General features: G+C 36.2%; 1 protein-coding gene across 7 annotated transcripts; it reads right to left on the bottom strand.

Annotated features, from left to right (window-relative positions):
• Positions 1-186: 186 nt before the first annotated feature.
• slc29a1b (solute carrier family 29 member 1b) lies at positions 187-24,028 on the bottom strand. Of its 7 annotated transcripts, none has more exons than XM_058791803.1 (14): positions 24,008-24,028; positions 8,648-8,667; positions 8,503-8,563; positions 8,096-8,177; positions 7,754-7,923; positions 6,799-6,938; positions 6,576-6,710; positions 5,847-5,944; positions 5,678-5,759; positions 5,533-5,600; positions 4,903-5,011; positions 3,748-3,833; positions 2,981-3,180; positions 187-1,551 (listed from the first exon to the last, which is right to left on the bottom strand). In XM_058791803.1, the coding sequence occupies exons 3-14, from the start codon at positions 8,526-8,528 to the stop codon at positions 1,440-1,442; spliced, it is 1,308 nt and encodes a 435-aa protein (XP_058647786.1). In that variant the 5' UTR covers positions 8,529-8,563; positions 8,648-8,667; positions 24,008-24,028; the 3' UTR covers positions 187-1,439. The 7 variants fall into 7 exon arrangements, with proteins under 7 accessions (XP_058647786.1, XP_058647785.1, XP_058647782.1 ...); XM_058791802.1 differs by lacking the exon at positions 24,008-24,028 and adding an exon at positions 17,261-19,419; XM_058791799.1 differs by lacking the exon at positions 24,008-24,028 and adding an exon at positions 8,992-9,561.
• Between the last annotated feature and the right edge of the window lie 1,209 nt (positions 24,029-25,237).

Here is a 25,237-nt window from a genome sequence, read left to right as displayed (position 1 = left end):
GTTTGAGCTGACGAAGTTCTTTTGATATCTTAACCTGTATGATATAATATTGTGCAATTTGGAGGTCGGTAGATGGTTGTAACAAACACCTCAAGTTAAGAAAAACTTCATTTGTTTTTCATTATAACAGTCTTCTTAATTTAAGGAATTTGTTGCAACCAAGACAAACTTAAGTATGGAGATCAATGCAGAAATAAACAGTTTTTTATTAATAACAAAGCATATAATACTTGGCATTTTGGTGTCTTGTAGTGTAGTGTTGAGGGAAAAAAAAGTTGTTCAATATGGTACGAGGTAGAGTGGGTTTGTTCGTTGCGGTTAACTTCACGTTGATGTTTATATATAAGTTAAATATAACATCATAATGCACGTCACCTTCATATAAAGCGCTATGGTTGTCTACCTGGTTATTAAAAAGACTATAATACAATATTTACTTTAGATAAACTTCTATAAAATGAAAGAGGTTTGCATATTATACAAATAACATGCTGTTCTGTGCTCTCGTGAAAATATATCTTTAAGGAAGCTATGATAAAAACTCACAATCAATCAACTGAAGAAATAGTTCACATCCAAACACTGCCATTCTGAGTAAATGATGATTTTGGGTGAACTATTTGGGTGAAATTCAAAATATGTTAAAACAAGTTTTTCTTAAACAATAATAATGGTTGTACGACTTATACACTACCATGCAAATGTTTTGGGTCAGCAAGATTTGTTAATGTTTTTTGAAAGAAGTCTCTTCTGCTCAACAAGGCTGCATTTATTTGATCAAAATACTGTAAAAACAATGAAATATTCCAATTTAAAATAGCTGTTTTCTATGTGAATATATAGTAAAAATGTAATTTACTCCTGTGATGCTCAGCTGAATTTTCAGCATCATTACTCCAGTCTTCAGTGTCACATGATCTTCAGAAATCATTCTAATATGCTGATTTACTGCTAAAGAAACATTTCTGATTATTATCAATGTTGAAAACAGTTGTTTTGTGGAAACCGTGATGCATTTTATGTTTCAGGATTATTTGATGAATAGAAAGTTTAAAAGAACAGCATTTATTTGAAATAGTCAATTCATTTATAATGATACGAAAGATTTCTGTCACTTTTGATGGAGTTAATGCACCCTTGCTGAATAAAAGTATTAAATTCTTTTAAAAAACTAAATCTTACTGCCCCCAAACTTTTGAACAGTAGTGTAGGCGGTAAGTCCTTTACATTAAGAGCAATACAATAAAATATATAAGGTTTAAAGCATCCAGCATCAGTGAGTCTGTGTACTTTCGGCTCAGGATCAGGTCTTGATGTCGAAGTGACTCTGATGTTTTGAGTTTGTCCTGTATGGAGGGCCGCTCCGGACCTTCATATGACTGTAAGGCTCATTCGGTCTCATCTCTGTACAGAACACTGAGTGTGTGTCCACCGAGACCTCAGACGAGCGCTCGAAACAGAAACGACAGAGACGCTCCGAGAGCCAGACCGAGAGACAGGAAGAAGGCCATGATCGTTCCAGCTGTCTCCGCCTCGCTCGCATCCACCTTCCTGTCGACAAGAATTCAACAGACATGTGCTCAGAGGTGATTGAGTTATAAATGAGAATGTGTTTAACATAGTGCTTCTCAACCAGGGGCCCAAAGATCTTTTTTTATTATTTATATTTTTATTTATGAAGAAATGTTCTTTTGGCAATATACTACTGATTTTAATTTGAACTAATATATCAACATACAATACTTCTCCAGTTGATTAATCACAGTACATTAAGACAATTGTTTATTTTGCAAGTTGCAAATGATGCATTATCTAATTAAATAAGCACTAATTTGCATATGTTTCCAGAAAATGAATCTGACCTTTTTGAATTAAGCCAGGTTCAAAATTCTTGTTTGATTTTGTTAACATAGAGATAAAGGTTTTTACTGAGGGGATTTTGGATTTCTCTTTTATCACTCCATAAATCAGAAAATACTGTTATCAGCCAGAAAAAAAAGCTTATTCACCATGTTTTAGTAATAAAATGTTAAATATATATATATCAGGCGAATGATGTACAGTATAAACAAACTCCTCAGTATAAACCTTCAGGGTATAGATAGGAATACAATTATAAAGTTTGGTGTATGTAAGTGCTGCAGAGGTGAAGGAGAAAACTTTTAAAGATATGTATTGTAATTGAAATCTGCAGGTGCAGATAGAAAAAGTGCAATAATGAAATCAGGTGAATGATATATGAACAAACCCTTCAGTAAAAATCTTCATCTATAGAGAGGAATAAAACTGTACATTTTGGCGTATGTAAGTGCTGCTAAAGAAAACCTTAAAGTACAATATCATAAATACAATATCATATCATAAATATCAATATCATAAATGCTTAAATGTGTATTTTGGATGTGTCTTTTCAAAATATATGAAAGCAAAAGCCCCAAAATTTTACGCCTTAAAACCTATCCAGTAAATCACAAATGACTAGAAATGTCATGCAAATTAACTGCTTACAAAGAGTGGGAATCCTTAAGGACGTTCACCTCAATTCTAAATTTTCGAATTCTAAAATTTCAAAGTTTTATTTACTTATATTAATTTATGGACACTTCGAGTTTTATTTCTGCAAATTCATTCATTAATAAAAACAGCTTGAGAACCACTGGGCTAACAGTATTGTCGATGTGCTATTATAGTTTTTGTAAATATTTTGATTTCGATTTTGCATTTACATGTTCTGCTTTCATTCTAATTTTAAAGTTTTGAAAAATTTGTTTTGTGTTTTTTGTCATTTAAATATGTTTGTATTCATTTTTATTTCACTTTTAGTTACTTTAGTACTTGAGCTTTAGGTAAACAAAAAATAAGAAACTAGCTGAAATAAAAATTGACATTTTATTTCAAGTAACATGTTTTTTTCAAGGTTTTACATTTAGTTAATGATAATAACCCTGACTTGTCCAAATTCTGTGAGTATTTTACTCACTTGGGTCCGAAGCACATGCACAGGCTGGCCAGATATCCGTTAGAAAAGGCAAAGAGGATCATGAAGGCGATGAACCAGCCGTCGTGTGAGAAGTAGACGGGCAGATTGAAGCGAGGCTGGACGTTACAAAGCATGAAGAGCGGGACGAAAATCACACGGGCCACTAACAGACCCGGCAGCAGCTTACTGTCTTCACCAGGCTGAGAGACAGAGACAGAGAGGGAAAGTGAAAATAATAAAACAAAACAAAAAATGCATGAATAACATAAACTATTCTTCTGAATGCATTTGTGTTTTGCATTAAACAGCTGCACTGAATTTCATTGCTCAAAGTAACTAATATCCATCCAGTCATCTGTATTTATTACTGCTTGTAAATCCTCCCACCTGCTGATTCTGAGACTCATATATTTTGTGAATATATGCATGTTTGTGTGATTTATAGTTCTGAAGGATCCATGTATAAACACAAAACAGACACACAAAATAATACTTGTATGATCCTCCCTAGAGGAAGATCCATCTGCAGCAATATGAATATGTACAGTGACCTTAACAAGTGCTTGAACACTTGGATAGAAAATATGAGACCAAGTGTCCTTTATACTAAAAATACTGTAAGATGCATAAACACTTCGCAATGAAAACAGGAGTCATTTATACTAAAAAAAAAATGTGCTTGAACACTTTGCAATCAAAATGTTTCATAAAAAGAAATTCTAATAATAGAAGTGATATTGCAAATGAAGTTGTGTAATGTTTCTTACCCACATACAGACTGCCGTCAGACTGCGACCAAGCCAATCAAACACATTAAATAACAGGAAACAAGACACTGGGATGAAATACAGCTCTAGAGAGAGAGAATTTAGTCATTACAGGAGCTTTATTACAAGCCGCAAAACAAAATGTCATCATATTCAGACATTGAAATGTTTTCTTATTATAATGAACTATAATGAACAAACACAGTTTGTAAATGCATAAATAGCAGCAGATGAATTATGGTCTAAATATCTTTTGGATTACATTGTTTGCGCAAATAATTCACCACACAAAACACACTCGGGTTATTTGCATCCAGCATTGTTTTTCCCTGTTTGTCTGTAACATTATTTATGAAAGCATATTTCTGCAATGGAATAAAATAAATAAATAAATAAAGTAATTACAAATTTTATGCCACAATTCAGAATTTTTTCTCTCAAAAGTCAGAATAATGAAATATAAAGTCAGAATAATGAAATATAAACTCTAAGAAAAAGTTATTGATTGTTTTTAACTTGAGGTTATAACTCACAATTCTGAGTTTATACAAAGTATAAGATATAAACTTAGAATTGCAAGAAAAATGTTCTATTTTAGAGGTCGAAAAAATAGTTATTACAATACACATTTTTATCTCACAATTCTGTTTTTTTTCTCACAATTCTGACTTTTTCATCAGAATTTGTAAAAATTGGGGCGGAGTGGCAAATATAAAAAGGTAATTGCGAATTTTTCTCACAATTCAGTTTTTTTTTTTTCTTCTCAGAATTCCAATATATAAACTCAGAATCTCAAAGTCAGAATTGCGAGGTGTTAACTTGAATTGAATTGAAAAAAAGTCAGAATTGTGGGATAAAAAATTGCAATTACAATAAAAAAAGCTACTTTTTTTTATTGACTTCTCACAATTCAGACTTTTTTAAAGAAATGCTGAGATATAAACTGAAAAAAGTCAGAATTATAAAAATGTATAATATAATATATATTATATATTGTATATTATATTTATTATACAAAATATATTTAAAAAAAAAAAAAAAGATGTGGTATAAAAAGTTACAATCACCTCTTTTTATTTTATTCCAAAAATAAGCTTCCATAATAATCAGACTCATTATCAGAATGGTAAAGAGTCAGACTCCTTGAATTCTCACCCCACTTTCCACCATCAGCGATAGTAGATTTAATGTCCACAGTGACGGCGGGAAACGTGCCGATGGTGATGGTGAAGGCGAAACACACAGAGAACGCCATAACCCAGATCTGACGAGAGAAATACAAGAAAACTCACTCTTTCACCTGTGAAAAACTCACCGACACAATCCTGAGAATGGTTGTGGACGGTTGCTAGGGTGTTGCTATGCAGTTTCCAAGATGTGTGTGTGTTGTTGCTGTGCATTTGCTAAGGTGTTTGTAAGTGTTGTTGCTATGAAGTTGCTAAGATGGTCTGGGTGTTGTTACTATGGAGTTGCTAAGGTGTTCTGGGTGTCGCTGCTATGCAGTTGCTAAGGTGTTTGTAAGTGTTGTTGCTATACAGTTGCCAAGATGTTCTGGGTGTTGTTGCTGTGGAGTTGCTAAAGTGTTCTGGGTGTTGTTGCTATGCAGTTGCTAAGGTGTTTGAAAGTGTTGTTGCTATACAGTTGCCAAGGTGTTCCGGGTGTTGTTGCTTTGCAGTTGCCAAGGTATTTGGGGTGTTGTTGCTATGCAGTTGCTAAGGTGTTTGTAAGTGGTATTGTGCTCTGAGTGTTGTTGCTATGCAGCTGTTGATTTTAATGTGTGTTTACCTTCTTAAAGATGGCCAGTATGGACGGTGTTTGTTTGTCGTCGTCTCCATCGCTCTTCTGCCGCTCATCTACAGACAGCTCAACTTTAAAACAGGGTTTTGATTGATATTCAGCCTGGTTTTGATTTGAATTTTCATGACGTCACCTTTCTTCAGCAGATCCATCTTGTTCTCCTCATCCTCAGCTGGTTTGCTCTGCTGACTCTCCTGATAGTACTGAAAAAACGCCTACAGAAAAAAAAAAAAAAAAAAGACTGTAAATGTTTAAAGCTTTAAATCAACGGCTTCAGTTTTTTCCAGCCGCTCAGATCTTACCAGTCTAGGAAGTAGAGCATACGATGCGATTGCAAGGGAGATAACGACACACGCTGTGATGAAGTATCCAAACGCACTGTCATGCATAGCAGAACCACCTGAGAGACAGAAAATAAGCTTTAAGAACATGACTTTCCCTTTGATTTGGTTTTTGTAATTCAACTTAAAATTAATAAATTTAATTATAACCAAAATTACAATGAGGTAATATATATGCATATATATATATTAGTATTGCCTTATTGCAATTGTGGTTTCAGCAATATAATAACACCATATATATAAACTACATTTTCCACTTTTAATTTTTGTAACATTGTAGGATTTACAGTAAATAAAGGTTAAAATATAAAATTATTTATTTCAAAAATTCATTCCATTCATTTAAAAATGATTTAATACTCATAATTTTATATTAAGTAAGTTAAACAATATTTTTCACTTTTTTTAACTCTCAAGGATTTAACAATCAAAAAAAAAAAATAATAATAATAATAATAGTTATTTATATATATATATATATATATATATATATATATATATATATATATATATATATTTTTTTTATATATATATATATTTTAAATTTAAAAAAAAATATTGCTGAAGAAACATTTACAGAAGTTTATATGTATATACCTATGTGCATAGAAAGCACCATAGATATCCATTATATATGCATTAGTGTGACGACTCTGAGTGATTTGTGGTACTGTAATTGTGACTCACTGGCGATGGCACAGATCATGGAAAAAGCAGCAAAGGTTCCTGCGAGTCCCTGTCCGCTCATGATGGGTGTCGTGTAGGATGCTGGCAGGAGTCCGGCCATCCCAAACAGACTTCCCTGAAGAACCGCTCCGAACGCTGGGTTCAACACAACAATATACATCAAATCACATTCACAACCCGTTCTGCTTCTGTAAGTTGTAATGCATTTGTTATAGCATCTCACAGTTAATGCAGATGATTTTGATCATGGTGATGATGAAGAACGGCAGCGGCTCCAAATCTACTTTCACCAGAATGGCGGTGAGCAGAAACACCACCAGAATGGCCATCAGACTCCCTGCGATCCGGATCTTCTGAGGGATTCTGCAGATTCAATCACATTCTCGAAAATGATCGTATGCCTCATAATTTACCCCAAAATCCAAAAGAAAAGAATAAGAATTTATATTTTCCTAAAAGAAAACCAATCACTGTTTTTTATTTTGTTTTTTGTTTTGTTTTGTTTTGTTTTGAGAATTGGGAGGTAAATTGTATTTAATTGCCATTAAAATAATGTCCATGTGCAAAAATAAATGAGTGAATAAATAAATTAAAAACAGTAGTACTATAATACTTATTTATAAATAAGTAAAAATGTATGCTCAAAAATAAAAATATGTATTTAAAAAATATTTTTATTATCCAGTTAAATAGAAATATGAATTCAAATGAATAAATAATTGATATTTAATCAATAAAAGTACTTATTTAAAAAGAAAAAAATGTTTAATGAAATAAATACACATATCCATTTAAATAAATAAAATATTTATGTAAGTATATTTATTGATTTATTTAAATAAATAGTTTTGTTTATTTATTGTGATCTAGCTAAATCAATACAAATCTATATTTAAATAAATATTTATTAAAATAAAAATATTTACGTCAATAAAAACATTTTTAAATAATTCAATAAAAATATCTATTTAAGTAAATAAAAATTATTCAAATAAATAAATGTATACATGTATTCAAATAAATATATTTATTCAAATTAATAAGTAAAACAACTGTCCTAAAACAGGCTTTTTTTATGCGTACTAATTTCTTATTTTGTTTCTTTTGTCTTCAGGATGAAATGACCCTAGAAGGCCACAGTTAGCTGAACCTCTGCACTATGTGTTAATGAGTCTGACCTCTGGTGAAGCACTGAGTTGAGGCAGGTGAAGACCAGCAGAGGAACCATCGCACACAGCGTCATCACATTATTAAACTTGGCCTGTAAGACGCTCCGCGAGTCTTCTTCAGTCGCGTTGACCGAGAAATTCGCTCCACTTAAAGGATCTGCCAGACGACTGGTGAAATACTGTGAGATAAACAGATGAAAAAAAGACTTGAGAGGTGCAAACCTTCTGTTTTTTGACACTTGCAGTTTTGGAACACTTTGTCAGCATTTCTGGTCTACGTTTCTATGGCAAAAACCAATTGACATGTACGCCTTCACACGAAATATGTGACACAAGTCGTGAAGTGCTTACCACAGTGGCTGTCATGAAGAAATTCCACGGCAGCAGTGTTCCCAACCCCAGCATGAAGAAAACCAACCACACGCCATTATATCTGTCACGAGAAGAGGAATGTTTGACTGCTGTTGAAGCGATTCACATCAGCTTTCTCGATTCTTTGATGCACCAGAACAAAGATAGCTCTCTGAAACCTGGAATACCCAGTAAATTGTGATATTGATATATGTGATATTGTTTTTAGTTTTTAGGAGCGTGAATTGGCTCAGACGTGCCTCTGCACATCTGGTGAGACTCTAGATAAAGACATAGATTCAGCATTTGGTCTTGCTTTACAGCAGCAGAAACCCACTGTGCTCTTATTATCTGTCTGTCTGATATTATCTGTGAGTCTGAGCGGCTGATAGAAGAGCGAGACTCACTTGTCTTTGGGCACCTGAGGGTCCATATCTGTGAGATTCACCGATTTTAATGTTCAAGCACCTGGAAGCAACACGGACTTGTTCAGACACATGACGGGAAAATAACAGTAAACAAAAATATATAAATATGTACAGAAATACGTACATACAAACAAGTGAAGAAACCTGAAAAGAAGAGAAATGATTTAGTAAAAAAAAAAAAAAAGAGTTTAAATCCATTTAAGCAACATCAAACTATATAAAAAATTAATGTACTGTAGATACAGGAATCATAATTTAATTACAAAAAGTAATGCCATATATAATGCAAGAATACAAACAGTTATTTCTAAGTTTAAATCTAAACTATATGTTATTATTAAATATTATTAAGTTTGTTGTTATTATTATTAAGTTTAAATCTAAACTAAACATGGAAACAAACAAATAAATAAATAAATCATTAAAATAGGCTTCGTTTTCTTTCATATTTCATATATGTATACATACATAAAGTTAACTAGCAGTTAACTGACACAGTTGAAACCTCTGAAATGTACTGATACTGTAAGTACAAGAATCATAGTTATAATTACATAAAATAATAAAAACTTGAAAATGAATACATACCATATATCATGCAATATTGTAAAGGAAACTTTCATAGCATTTCATAAGTTTAAATCCACAGTAACCAAATGAGACATGAGTTTCACAATCACGGCACACATTTCAACTGAAAAAAGTGAAGTGAAATACTTACTGACTCTCGTACGCTGCACTTATTGAACACTAAGAGCACTAATGTAGTTCTGCTTTAAACAGCTGCAATAGAGCCCTATATGAGTGGCCACGCCCCCTTCTCATGCATATGCAACGAGGGGCTGCAGGTTTTTTTCACTGATAATACTGCTTATCTGAGTCTCTGCGCCATCAACACCCAAACACAGAAAACACAACTGACATGTCTGCAAAACAACACAAACCACTGGAATTCAGTGGAGAAATTCTCAACAATGAACAAACAGGCAATGGTCAGAAGAAATAAAAAGTGAATAAAGTTATTTTTTTTATATTTTTTGATCAATGATTTATATATACAGTGGGTACGGAAAGTATTCAGACCCCCTTAAATTTTTCACTCTTTGTTATATTGCAGCCATTTGCTAAAATCATTTAGGTTCATTTTTTTTCCTCATTAATGTACACACAGCAGAAAAACACAGAATTGTTGACATTTTTGCAGATTTATTAAAAAAGAAAAACTGAAATATCACATGGTCCTAAGTATTCAGACCCTTTGCTCAGTATTTAGTAGAAGCACCCTTTTGATCTAATACAGCCATGAGTCTTTTTGGGAAAGATGCAACAAGTTTTTCACACCTGGATTTGGGGATCCTCTGCCATTCCTCCTGCAGATCCTCTCCAGTTCTGTCAGGTTGATGGTAAACGCCAGGACAACCATTTTAGGTCTCTCCAGAGATGCTCAGTTGGGTTTAAGTCAGGGCTCTGGCTGGGCCATTCAGTCACGGAGTTGTTGTGAAGCCACTCCTTCGTTATTTTAGCTGTGTGCTTAGGGTCATTGTCAAGTCACCTTTATTTATATAGCGCTTTTACAATACAGATTGTGTCAAAGCACTTAACAGTATCAAATTGGAGGATAGAGTGTCAGTAATGTATAATGATAAGATTAAACACTCAATTTTCAGTTAAAGGCATTTCATTATTGAATTCAGAGATGTCATTGTCTAGCTCAGTTTAGTTTAAATAGTATCTGTGCAATCAAATCGGCGATAATCGCTAGAAATTAAGTGTCCCCAACTGAGCAAGCCAGAGGCGATTGTCTTGTTGGAAGGTAAACCTTCGGCCCAGTCTGAGGTCCTGAGCACTCTGGAGAAGGTTTTCGTCCAGGTTATCCCTGTACTTGGCCGCATTCATCTTTCCCTCGATTGCAACCAGTCGTCCTGTCCCTGCAGCTGAAAAACACCCCCACAGCATGATGCTGCCACCACCATGCTTCACTGTTGGGACTGTATTGGACAGGTGATGAGCAGTGCCTGAGTCGGGCCACTCTGCCATAAAGCCCCGTCTGGTGGAGGGCTGCAGTGATGGTTGACTTTCTACAACTTTCTCCCATCTCCCGACTGCATCTCTGGAGCTCAGCCACAGTGATCTTTGGGTTCTTCTTTACCTCTCTCACCAAGGCTCTTCTCCTCCGATAGCTCAGTTTGGCCAGACGGCCAGCTCTAGGAAGGGTTCTGGTCGTCCCAAACGCCTTCCATTTAAGGATTATGGAGGCCACTGTGCTCTTAGGAACCTTAAGTGCAGCAGAAATTTTTTTGTAACCTTGGCCAGATCTGTGCCTTGCCACAATTCTGTCTCTGAGCTCTTCAGGCAGTTCCTTTGACCTCATGATTCTCATTTGCTCTGACATGCACTGTGAGCTGTAAGGTCTTATATAGACAGGTGTGTGGCTTTCCTAATCAAGTCCAATCAGTATAATCAAACACAGCTGGACTCAAATGAAGGTGTAGAACCATCTCAAGGATGATCAGAAGAAATGGACAGCACCTGAGTTAAATATATGAGTGTCACAGCAAAGGGTCTGAATACTTAGGACCATGTGATATTTCAGTTTTTCTTTTTTAATAAATCTGCAAAAATGTCAACAATTCTGTGTTTTTTCTGTCAATATGGGGTGCTGTGTGTACATTAATGAGGGAAAAAAAATGAACTTAAATGATTTTAGCAAATGGCTGCAATATAACAAAGAGTGAAAAATTTAAGGGGGTCTGAATACTTTCCGTACTCCACTGTATATATATATATATATATATATATATATACACACACACACACACACACACACTATTAATTACTCTATTATTAAATTAAGAAACATTTTATTTAATATTTATATTAATACTATATTTATTTATATCATATATTTATTGATAATTAACATTATAATTATTTATTATATAATAAAAATATATTAATATAAATATTTAAATTTTGTCATTAATATAATATTATATTTATTGTACAATTCACAATTTATTCTTTTAACATTTTTCTCTTATTTAATATTTATGTTATGATGTTATATTATTTTAATAAAAATAAACAAAATAGAAACAAATAAAAACATTTTAAATAAATATTTTTATATTAATATTTGTTATTTTATATTGATATTATATTTTTATAATTTATAATTTATTTATGAACAAAGAAACATTTTTATTTTATATTTAATATTAATATTGTATATTTTGTTATAATAATATAATGGGATTATTAAAGTTTTTCAGTTTTGTATTTTGTATTGTGAAATGTAAATTAAGCATGGAGACTTTGGTTATGAACATTGTTGCACTGCACTGTTGAAGCATTTGAACTCAATTACTGTATATACAAGGCCTCAGGAATGAAACCTGTGCATCTTAAAAATGCTGAAGCACACACAAGTGATCACAAGACACTGCAGATATGGGAAGTGAGCCTTTTCTTTTGGTGAGCTGTTTCCTCTCACACACACATCGACTCGTCTGCTGGACCAGCAAACACCATCCTCATCCCAGAGACAGAGGCTTCCCAGCACACACTCCTCTCCACAGCCGACCGTCTGACCTGAGATACGGCCTGCACCGCTGATATTAGCAGGTGAAAAGGACGGTGCTTTTTGGCCAGCGGCACATATCGCATAAGTTATGGGTAAGTTATGTATGATGGAAACCATCCAGTGATTTCCCCACAAAAATTTCTGCAGATAAGAATTACAACTTGGCAAAATCATGCATGGAAAACAAGTAAATCACAGCAAGCAGCACAGAGTCAGACACACCCTGCAGAAAACACTGCCTATGAGCGGGTTTCCATGCATCCAGAGAAATATAATGTATACATATTAACATAATGTTCATGAAATATAACAACATTATAGTAATGCTTTAAAAAACAGATATTTGTATAATATTTTTAATATAAAAAAATACTAACTATAATTGGGTCACTTGTTAATATTAAAAAAAATTATTAAATGATTACTACTATTATTATTTAAATACCATAATATTTGTTGAATAATTTAATAGTAGTGTTTTGTTGTTTAAAAAAAAAAAAAAAAAACATAGATTGAGAGGTACATAATGTTAGAAAAATACCATAATATTATTATTTTTTAAATCTGATATTTTTAATTTTTATTAATATATTTAATAAATATTAATGACAATAGTTTTTTTTTTTTATTCTGATGTTTTAATGAATCGTTATCAATTATTAGAAATATTACTACTAATAACTGGATCGATATTATCAAACCTTTTTATTAACAAAATTTATTAATGTTTATTATTATTATTATTATTATTATTTCAAGATTTATTATGTAATCATAGCTGTAATGGCATACCATAATATTCATTGAATATAACAACTGGCTATAATAGTAATACACTGTAAAAAAAAAAAAAAGTTGAGCGAACTTAAAAAAACATTTTTTACCAGCTTCAGCAGATTTCTGAGTTTCCTCAACTTGTTTTTGTGGGAGATTCTCAAATGTTTGTTGTATAAACTTAAAACAACAAGTTGAGAAAACTCAAAAATCTACTGAAGTTTATTGCCTTAAAATTTTAAGTTGGCTCAACTTTTTTTTTTTACAGTGTAGATTTATTTTTTTCTCTCAAATCATGGATGGATGTATGATGTTATAAAAATCCAAAAATCTGATATATTTATTTATAATTAATAATTGTGTGTGTGTGTGTGTGTGTGTGTGTGTATATGTGTGTGTGTGTGTCAGAGACTACAAATCCCATGAGTACATCCGTCATCAACAGCAATGAATACCGCTGATTGTTTGTTTTTGTTTTTGTTTTTTCAATTAAATGAATGAGTGGAAAATCATTGGTGATCTGAGGAATCTGCCACTTTGGAGTGATGCTTGAGATGGATTCTACGACATTTATAATCAGAGGTATGATTTTTTTCGTAATTATTTCCGCATTTTCTCTTGTTCACTAGTAGGCTACTGAGGGAGCTACTCTAGCAGTTTGAGTTAGTGTTGTAATGTGGGGTCCAGATGGGATTGTTTTATCTTTATATATTTTTTATTATATAATAATTAGTTGAGTGATATCACAGTGTGTCACACACATCACTCAATCCATTAATGGACACTAATTAACTATATAAATTATTATGATGATGATGACGGTTTAAGCTCAATAAAGTGATTTGAGACTCAAGAGAGAGAGAGAGAGAGAGAGTCAACCTGAATAAAACCCAAATTATGATATTTCAGAAAAGATCCAGATCCCAAGGAACACAACAAATATTTACAGTAGGCACTAACCAAATAACACACACATCACACTACAACTACCTGGGTTTGAAAATCACATCCACAGGAAACTTTATTAAAGCTGTGACAAAACTGAGAGATAAAGCACACAGGGCCTTCTTCGCCATAAAACGGCAATGTCCTATAGAAATCCCTAGAATTTGGCTGAAAATATTAGAATCAGTAATTGAGTGGGGTCCACTGACCAATCCAAATCAAGATCTCACCAAATGGGAAAAACATCCAATTGAGACCCTGCATGCAGAACTCTGTTAAAATAACACAAATAACGCATGCAGGGCAGAATTAGGCAAATATCCTCTAATCATAAAGATACAAAAAAGGGCAATTCAATTCTGGAAACATCTGAAACTCAGTGACCCCCAATCATATCATTATAAAGCCCTGCAATACCAAGAGACGAGCAAAGAAAGCAACCCCTTCCCTCAGCTGATCCAGAGCTTCAGTCCTGATGCTTCACTAACATCTGCTGATGCTCTGAATCACATCATTAGAATCAATCAGATTACTGCACAAATCAAACAGAGTTACATCACTCATTGGCAAACCCAAATGCAACAACAGAGTAAAATGCATTGCTATTCGGCCCTAAAGAGAGAGTATAGTATGGCAGAGTATCTGTACACAGTGTCAGATAAGAAACTGAGAAACACATTGAACAGATACAGACTCGGCAGACACAAGCTGATGATAGAGACGGGCAGACACAGAAAAACACAAGCGGAGATTGTGTTCACACTGTGATCTGAATCAGATGGAAACAGAGCTGCACTTCCTAACAGAATGCTCCAAATACACCGACATACGGACAGTGTTCTCTGATAAAATACAGCCGATCCATCTGACATTTAAAACTCTTCCAAACCAGGAGAAACTGTCGTATCTGTTCTGGAAAACATAAGAACTGCTGTGTGTTTGCTGCTCAATATGTGTCTGTCTGTCACCATAGAAGAGAAAACACTCAATCTGCCCTGATCTGATGTTTCCAGCACATTTAGATTATATTAAACCATATTACTCTAATATATTACTTAGATGTACATTCTGCTTCTGTAAATCTGTCTAATCCGTTATCTCATTTTTTTTTCTTATTTTTTTTTCTAGTTTATATACTTACATACATTAGTAATTCATTTTGCACTACATGCTTAATACTTTTTATATATTATTATTACTATTATTATTTTTCTTTCTTTCTTTCTTTCTTTCTATTAATACATATATGCACTATTTGTAAGCAGCCCAGCTGCAATTGCTTTGGCAATACGAATGTATAGTTTTTGTCATGCCAATAAAGCACACTTGAATTGAATTGAATTGAGAGAGAGAGAGAGAGAGAGAGAGAGAGAGGTTTGATCAAATCACAGTCCCTATGAGTAACAGTAATCTTTGTCTTAGCAAACGCCAGTAATAAACTTTTAAAGCCATGAAGATATGCATGTAAACCACTGTCCTGAGCACCCTTTACTATTCATAACCTTTGAATACACGATCATTAAAATCCTCCACCCAACAACGGCCTCTCAGATCCTCGTTTGACTCCATCTGTAAGTCACGTATCCAGATCAGATACGTCTCACAGCAAGATGCGACATTGTTTCCCGGCACAGCTGCTCAGAAACACAGTGGTTCTGGTTCATAGGAAAGCGTTATCTGACACACATCGTTTGCACTCATTCTGTGGAAAGACAATGAAAGCGAGAACTAATACTCCTATCAAAACAAGCTGGGTCTGTTAATAGCGGCTTGTTGGGTTTAGGAAGTTGCTGAGAAGTTCTTGAGACTTATCTTAACCTGCATTGTCAAATCAGAGGAAGACTGTATAAACAGCCCAAAAGCAGCACAGAAACACTGGAAACGGAGCCGCTGGTGTTGAGAGAGCTGCGGATCTCACTGTGTTGATGGCTGATTTCCTCTTTGACTCGCTCAGATTAACTACACAGAAGTACTCGACTGAAATGTTGAGTAATCTGGGTTCATACTGTATACATAATATTATGTTTTGGTGGCAAGTGAGATACCAGAACACTTACTTTACACCATAACAACTTGATTAGTCAGGCACGGATGATCTATCACCACACAAAAGTTGCAAATTATTAATCAAAAAGCTGAAAAATATTTCTGTGGCCTTCCTTTTACAGAATAAAAATAGATTTTTACTCATGAAAGATGACCTATATATAAATCAAATCAAAGTTTTATTTCACCACAAAAGCAACATAAATTATATTTACATAAAGATAATTAAAATTATTTTACATTTTGGCATTATTTTCATGACAATAAAGCACATTTCCAACCCAAATGTTGTCCATTACTGTAACATAAGATTAGCGATGCACCGAATGCAGGATTCGGATTCGGATTCGGCCGAATATTGGACTTTTTGACGGGGTTCGGTTTCTGCCGAACCTTTAAAAAAAAATCCACCGAACCCTTAGCTTGCATTAAGCGCGCTACACTGGTCAACGTCACGCCGCCGTTGAGTACGGGAAGGTGTTTAAGGTGGACTGTTCGAATGCAGTATATGTGAGAAAGTGAAAATGGAACTCGCGAGCAGAAAAAGTGTTGTTTGGCAGTACTTTCAGTTGAAAGAAGGCGATTCAAGTCGAGCAAGTCGAGCTCGATTTGTCTCGTGGTGGCAAGGACCCCAAACAATACACAACATCGCCGCTGTTAAACATCTGAAAGAATACGAGTTGTGCATTAAAATAAAATAAAATGAAAAATACACTGCTGAGGACGTTGTTTACTTCATTAATGTGTTTACTGTGTTAATGGTCTGAGGATGGGAGTAGGATTCGGTATTCGGTTTCGGTATTCGGTTTCGGGTTCGGCAGAATCTTAACCAGTGGATTCGGTATTTGGCAGAACCCCAAAAATCTGGATTCGGTGCATCCCTACATAAGATCATCATTTTTTTAAAAGTTATATATATTTACACACACGCACACACACAAATACAAAAGTGCATGTGTTTAATTATTTTTAAAAATAAATAAATACATTTTTATTATTGTTATTTTCATGACAATAAAGCACATTTCCCACTCACATCACACATTTCCCATTTTATTCATTAAATATTATTTTTATTTTTTTATTGTATTATTTTTATGTAAATGTATTTGATATAAGTTATTGTAAATTGTCATTTTTAATTTCCATATTTTATTTGTGCAATGCTTTTCACGACACATTCTTTCAAAGCAGCTTTAGGAAAAAAAAATAATTCTCTTGATTTATATTCTTGTACTGATGTGTCATGTTATGTCATGATGTGAATAGTTCTACATTGACACAACCAGTACAAAACCAGTACAAAAGTATGGTAGTGAAACAGGAGCAAAATACCCACTTAACCCTCCATTTACAAAAGACAATCGATCAGAAACGCTCTGCCCTTACCTTTACTGAGCTGTTGAGAAACTTCATTCACTAACTCCAGCAGTAGTTCCTGAGGCGTCTGCTCTCTCTAAAAGTGCAATCACTATTACGCAATGTTTTGTATGGGTACATGCCTATTTCTGTCACGATGATGTCAGATTTTTGCCTGCTGTCTCAAAGAAGTCAAATATTAGCTGTCTGTGTGATAACGCCAACCAGCCACGATCTGTTTGGTTACAGTGAACAGCCACAGAAAGAGTTTGAACTTGTTGAAATTCAGTAAAAGTGTTATTTACTAAGACATGAGATGTTTGAATCAGCCTGTTGTGAAGTCTTGAACAGTTTTACTAAATGACTGATAGATCAAGACATTAAAAATCACAGAACGTCACATTGAGGAAAAGGGACAGATTCACTTGGAAAGCAAAGCTAATAAATCGATACGATGCTGCCTGTGATGCAATGCTGTTTGTCAGACTGATAGTTTAGAGAATCATTAACCACCCATAAGGGGTGTGATTATCACTCATATTGATTAATCATTTATGCCAAATTAACAGTATTAATTGCAGTTACAATCACACTTTAATTCTGTCTGCGCTGTTGTGGAATATTATGATTGCTGTACTCTGATGAAATGATCCACAATAGCAATTATAAACCCATAATAGTTTTGACAAGTATTATTTTTATTTAATTTTTTTTGCTTGATTTTTAACATGACAAATGTGTAGTATTTTAAGCTTAACAATCACATGGAGCAAAGGTGAAAATAATGTCATTATTTATGTAGCAAAGCAATTCATGATAATAAGAATAAATAATGTTACAACTTTCATAATGCAAAACAGATGACCCAAAACAGATGAAAATTAATGTGATCATTTATAACTGTCACGAATCCTGTCCATGCACTTCCGATTGCTCACCACTAGATGTCGTCTTCTCTTTACATTGATTCTCACACCACACAGACTTTTACATGTCACTCTGGACTACAGTTCCCATCATCCATTGCACTGATCACACAGCTGTCACCAATCACACGCTCACCTGAGAGCTATTACACACTCTACTTAACACACATTCATATCCTGCTCTAGTGGCTGAGTATTGTCTGCGTTTATCGCTCTCCTAGTGATAGCACTTTACGGAGCCATTTCCAGTCATAGTGTGTAGTCTAGTCTAGTCTAGTCTAGTCTTCATAGTTTCTAGTCTTGTATTCTCGCCTGTGTATCTTGGATTATCCCTTTGCCTTGCCGTTCGGACTCTGTTTGTACCTCGCTTGGACTATTGCTCATGTTTTTGGACTACCCCTCTTCTCAAGCCCTCTGGATATTGTTTGCTGCTAAAAGACCCACGATTGCCCTAGGATTGCTCTTTGTCTTGCCTATGTTATACCTGTTTGCTGATGTTCTGACCCTGCCTGTGTTTGTTGACCACATCTTGGAATAAAGCTTGAAAATGGATCTGCACGTCTCACGTCTCGTTCGCCGTGTAACAGAATACTTGGCCACCAAAGGATCCAGCAGCTTTTCAAATGGACACTGGTCAGGTATGGACACCGCAAAACTGCTGTTAGCTCTCAAGCAGGACACTCGATCACTCGAGAGCTATATTCAAGAGTATTTAGAGATCGCTAATTATTCTGATTTGCCTGACTGTGTGCTCATAGATTTGTTTTTTGTGAGGGCATTAACCAGCCGCTCAAATCGCGATTAATCCTTGAAAGTCCCCGTTTGTCTCGAAGTGATTTTATGGACTATACTTTATTGACTTTTAGTTCAGTGATCACTGTGGGTGTCGCGGAGGAATGCGACACTGCACTCACTCATGTAATGGCAGTCGCACTAGAGCACGAGCACAAAATGGCGGCAACAGCGGAGCCCGATCGCAAAATGGCCGTCACAGCTGATCTTCATGAGTCAAGCCAAGTCACAGTTGATCGTCATGAATCAAGTCACATCACAGCTGTTTGTCCAGACTCCCTTCTCGTCACAGCTGTTTGTCCAGACTCCCTTCTCGTCACAGCTGATCGTCCAGACTCTCGTCTCGTCACAGCTGATCGTCCAGACTCGTCTCGTCACAGCTGATCGTCCAGACTCCCGTCTCGTCACAGCTGATCGTCCAGACTCCCGTCTCGTCACAGCTGATCGTCCAGACTCCCGTCTCGTCACAGCTGATCGTCCAGACTCGTCTCGTCACAGCTGATCGCCCAGACTCGCCTCGCCACAGCTGATCGTCCAGACTCCCGCCTCGTCACAGCTGATCGTCCAGACTCGCCTCGTCACAGCTGATCGTCCAGACTCGCCTCGTCCACAGCTGATCGTCCAGACTCTCGCCTCGCCACAGCTGATCGTCCAGACTCTCGCCTCGTCCACAGCTGATCGTCCAGACTCGCCTCGTCACAGCTGATCGTCCAGACTCGCCTCGCCACAGCTGATCGTCCAGACTCTCGCCTCGTCACAGCTGATCGCCCAGACTCGCCTCGTCACAGCTGATCGTCCAGACTCTCGTCTCGTCACAGCTGATCGTCCAGACTCTCGTCTCGTCACAGCTGATCGTCCAGACTCTCGTCTCGTCACAGCTGATCGTCCAGACTCTCGTCTCGTCACAGCTGATCGTCCAGACTCTCGTCTCGTCACAGCTGATCGTCCAGAGTCTCATCGCTCTCTGTCTGTTACACCCAGATCTTCAAGGTCAGTCTTTCGGTATCCCAGTCTAGTATCTACTGTGAGGGATGCACCGCTAGTGTCTGCACGCACAGCCGGTATCCCCAAACCCACTCGCTCTAACCCTCCTGCTCCTGAACTAATTTGCTTGTCTGAAGCGCTTCCTATCATGGGGATCGCGTTATGTTGTGTTTGGGCTGCGTATACCGCCACAGAACTGCTCAAAAGGGTGGCGCCACTGTGTTTTCTCCAGAGGTGGCGGCTGTTGCTGCAGAACCTCCTGGGGTAATGGCGTTCGCTGCTGTGTTCCCTGAGGCGATGGCACCTGCTGCAGCTCTTCCAGAGGTGGCGGCACATGCTGCAGAACCTTCCAAAGCGTTGGTGCTTGCTTCAGCTCCTTGTATTGTGGTGGCATCCAGCAATGTACTCTCAGCCTGTCGTGTCGCGGTTGTAGAGACTGTCACTGAACTCTTCCTGTTTTCTAATGAGACTGCTGTAGAACCTGCAGAGGTGGTGGCATCTGCTGCAGAACCTCCAAAGGTGTCAGTGGTACTCAATTATGAACTCTCGTCCTGTCCTGTCACTGCTATGGAGGCCATCTGTGAACTCTCTGCCTATCCTGTCGCAGCCAGAGGGGCTGTCCCTGAACTCTCGTCCTGTCCTGTCCTGTCACGGCTACAGAGGCCGTTTATGTCTGTCCCGTTACCCCTGTCATTGCCAAAGAGACCATTAATGAACTATCTACCTATCCTGTTTCAGTCAAGAAGTCTAATTTTGAACCCTATGTCTGTCCCGTTTCGACCAAAGAGCGTGGATTTTTTTTTTATTTATTTATTTTTTTTTTTAAATTGTCTGTCTTGCCAGTTTCTGTCACTGAACTGTCTGCTTCAACCGCTGTCAATGCCTTTGATTGTGAACTATTTGCCAGTCCCATTCCAGCCAAAGCATTTATTTATGAACGGCCTGTTAGTCCAGTTACTGTCAGAGGACCCCAATTCTGAACAGTCTGTCTATCCAGCTTCAGTCCCTGAACTGGCTGCCAATCCAGTACCCGTCAATGCATCCAATTGTGAACTGTCTGTTGATTTGAATTCTGCAGTCAGATCTGCTTATGAACTGTTTTCCTGTCTAGTTTCAGTCAATGAGTCAGATTTTGAACTGCCCGTCTGTCCAGTTTCAGTCAATGAGTCAGATTTTGAACTGGCCGTCTGTCCAGTTTGTCAATGAGTCAGATTTTGAAATGCCTGTCTGTCCAGTTTCAGTCAATTGCTGCGTCCCAATGTGCCTACTTATACTACACCCTTTAAGTATGTTCTCTTTTGGTGAAGAAAAAGTACACACTTTTGAGTGTGTAGTAGAAGAGTAGGCAAACTTTGGGACATACTATCACGTCACACAACTACGTCTTTAATGGACCACTCTGTCGCATCTGTTACACGCACCGCTGAAAAAACCAATAGAACCCTGCCCAAAACACAATAGAAAATGTAATGGTTATAATGCGAATTGTATTGGTTTTAATGGAAACTATAATGGTGTCTACTGGTATGTGATGGATTCTATTGGTGGGATGTTAAATCCTATTGGAAAAATGCCCAAAACACACTACAAAAAGGAATTTTGTAATGGTTTTACTGGAAAAACCTAATGGTTTATAATGGTATTTTTCATAAGAATTTCTGTGATGGCTTCTATTGTTTTTTTTTTTTTTTTTTTTTAAGCAGGGTGGCCTGTCAATCATCTTGTCACAGTTAACATCCTCCACATTTCATTTCATTTCATTTAACTTCCTACCATATTGGAGAAAAAAGTAGCTCGTTGATCTGCCAGTCGCGGGTCTTTCATGCGGAGAACTCTGCTCATATTTTCTGCATAATGATGCATTTAAAAGTTGACGACCAAATGGATGTTTATAAAAGTTCACATTGCTGTTGCAGATGAAATATAACACGGATAACAATAAATAAATAGTTTTTACCAGTTTAAATGTTGATTTATTAGTAACTCAAACCCCTTTTTGTAAACCTCTCTACCTAAAGGTCAATCGCGCACATCCGCCACGTTTGTAGTTTTTCTGACGCGTTTTATTTGTGTTTGTAGTTCTGTACCGAATCCTTCGCCAAAGCGCAATGGAATGTGGGTAATTTTAGCCATTAGACTGTGCATGGATCCACACTTCAAAAATCGACCTGAACTTTTGGCATACTCTTTTCTACGTACTATGCTTTGGGACACATTTATTGTAATCTCACATACTATTTAGGATGGAAAGTATGAACATTGGGATGCAGGGTATGAGTCAGGTTTTGAGCGGTCTTCCTGTCCAGTTCCAGTCAATGAGTCCAATTTTGAACTGCCTGTCTGTCCAGTCACTGTCAATGAGTTAAATTTTGAATTGTATGCCTGTCCAGTTTTGATCAGGGAGTTTGCTTATGGACTGTCTGCCTGCTCAGTTGCCACCAGGGAAAAGATTGATAGATTTCCTATGTTCCCTGCCTCGGTCCTTGGGGCCATAAATGCTCTGTCTCATGTGTCTCAGTGTTCCCTAGGTCCCAGTCCCTGCCATGGTCTACAGTTCCTTCTGCTCTGGTCTGGTGGTCGTCTGCTCCGCCGTGGTGGTCTTCTCTTCAGATCTGGTGGTCTTCTGCTCCGCCCTTGTGGGCTCCTATCCAGTCTGCTCCGCCCTGGCTCCCTGCTCAGTTGGTTTCACTCTGGTTTTCTGCTCCACCTTGGTGCCCCCCTGCTCTAAGTCACGAATCCTGTCCATGCACTTCCGTTTGCTCGCCACTAGATGTCGTCTTCTCTTTACATTGACTCTCATACCATACAGACTTTTACATGTCACTCTGGACTACAGTTCCCATCATCCATTGCACTGATCACACAGCTGTCACCAATCACACGCTCTCCTGAGAGCTATTACACACTCTACTTAACACACATTCATATCCTGCTCTAGTGGCTGAGTATTGTCTGTGTTTATCGCTCTCCAAGTGATAGCACTTTACGGAGCCATTTCCAGTCATAGTTTCAAGTCTAGTCCAGTGTTCATAGTTTCTAGTCTTGTATTCTCGCCTGTGTATCTTGGATTATCCCTTTGCCTTGCCATTCGGACTCTGTTTGTACCTCGCTTGGACTATTACTCATGTTTTTGGACTACCCCTCTTCTCAAGCCCTCTGGATATTGTTCGCCGCTGAAAGACCCATGCTTGCTCTAGGATTACTCTTTGTCTTGCTTGTGTTATACCTGTTTGCTGATGTTTTGACCCTGCCTATGTTTTTGACCACGTCTTGGAATAAAGCTTGCAAATGGATCTGCATGTCTCACTTCTCGTTCGCCCCGTAACAATAACAAAGCAAATAATGATGATCATAATAATAATAATAATAATAATAATAATAATTAATATGAAATCTTATGCTTTCATAATGCGTATCTTTTATTGAGAAAGCATGAAAATGACAGTTATTCAAAATTAATTCTTCTGCCTTTTTTTATTTTTATTTTTTTTATTATTCTTTTATTTATTGTTTTCTACTTAACTTTTTATTTTTTTTAAATAACAAATGTGTAGCATTTTAAGCTTAACAATCACATGTAATAAAGATGAAAATATAGATGGCAAAGCAATTAATGATGGTAATAATTAATATTACAATTTTTATAATGCATATTGTTTTCAGAAAGTAAAAAAAAAATGCCACAGTTACTTAAAATAAATACTGATTATTTCATTAATTTGCTTTTTTTATTTGTTCTTTTCTACACACAGTAAATAATATTATACTTATTATTAATAGTATATATATATACTGTGTGTGTATTTAGAATAAAGACATATATCATTAGAAAATATATTTCATAATATTGTAATGTTTCTACGTTTTATTTGGCATCAGTGAATAACACGTTTTATGTCAAGAAAAGAAAATCAGTTTAAGGCGGCAAAGATTACTTATTTCACTAGTATTGATTGGTGTCAATCATCAGCTTATCAATAATGCACAGAATATTCTGTTCCCTGACCATCTGTCAACACACTCAAAACACAAAATGCACATTAATAGAAAGCGTATAAAGTCAAAGCAGCCCTACCTGCAACAGCTGTGCGTGTGTTTGAACTCTGTTCTGCACAGCAGAAGTTCAAAGAGCATCAGGGCTCTTATCTGCAGGAATGCTCTCAATGAGTGAGAGCTGACCACTATCAGCAGCAGCACAGGCCCAATCGCTGCAGGGTCAAAGGTCAGCATGAGCCGAGGGGATGTCCTGCTTTCTGTCCACTCACCATTAGATTCACAGACTGACCTGCAGCTGCATGCCTATCAGTGTTGGGGAGTAACTAGTTACATGTAATGGAATTACGTAATTTAATTACAAAATAAAAGTAATTGTAATTAAGTTACAGTTACTAAGAAAAAATGTGTAATTAAATTACAGTTACTTATGAAAATGTTAAGGATTACAAAGGGGGTTACATCAGATTTTTTTCACACACACTCCCACATACAGATTTAATTGATTTCTTTCATAAATTACAGTGACTGCTCTAAAATATGAAACACCAATGTTTCAGAAGTTTATAACATGCTTCTCCAATAACTCTTATATTTCCTATATGCTTTATTTATTTATTTTTTTAAGATTAACTGTCTTTTTTTCTGAGGCATTGTTAGATTCCAGTGTTTCCTGCCATAGCTATGCAAAGATTTGATTTCAAAACCAGTATCATAGCTATTAAACTATTTCTTGTTATGATTTTAAATCTGTATTTAACCTCAGAATGATTTTAAAGTAAGTCTGATTGTGTGGTGGCTGTGCTTCAAAGGGGACATCGGATGCCCATTTTCCACGAGATGGTATGATTCTTTAGGTTATTCTTGAAATGGTCTCAGTGGTCATGAAAAACAACACCCTTTTTACTTTGTCAAAAACAGCTCTGTTTACAGCAACTCATTTCACTGCATATCACGTTACATGCTCATGAGCTCTGCTCACCCTGCCCCTCACTTCTGTGGAAGAGCAAAGGGGATTCGCAAATAATCATAAAAAATATAAAGTGTGAGACTTGCTACTTCTGGAGGTGCAGCTGGATCATGGACAATGTTCCCACAGTTCCTACTCATGATAATTTTCTTATACTTGGTGATTTTAATATACATGTGTGCTGTCCCTCTAAGCCATTGGCTGGCTAGTGAATTTTTGCAGTTGATCGATTAATTTAATTTTACTCAGTTTGTGTCAGGATCTACTCATAGAGCTGGCCGTACTCTTGATCTTGTATTGTCCTTGGGTCTCTCTGTTACTAATGTTGTGGTAAATGATGTT

This window comes from Onychostoma macrolepis, chromosome 11 (assembly GCF_012432095.1).
Source record: "Onychostoma macrolepis isolate SWU-2019 chromosome 11, ASM1243209v1, whole genome shotgun sequence".
NCBI classification, from domain to species: domain Eukaryota; kingdom Metazoa; phylum Chordata; class Actinopteri; order Cypriniformes; family Cyprinidae; genus Onychostoma; species Onychostoma macrolepis.
Note: the sequence above shows the minus strand (reverse complement) of the source record. Positions and strands in the feature narration are given on the sequence as shown.

What these genes read in the sequence shown, in the direction of transcription:
- slc29a1b (XM_058791803.1), bottom strand. Translation starts at nt 8,528, where the DNA reads ATGGACCCTCAGGTGCCCAAAGACAA. An exon ending in TCTTCATGACAGCCACTGTG is followed by an intron (nt 7,924 to 8,095) that starts GTAAGCACTTCA and finishes TTTATCTCACAG; the next exon opens with TATTTCACCAGTCGTCTGGC. An exon ending in TGCATGTGCTTCGGACCCAA is followed by an intron (nt 1,552 to 2,980) that starts GTGAGTAAAATA and finishes TCTTGTCGACAG; the next exon opens with GAAGGTGGATGCGAGCGAGG.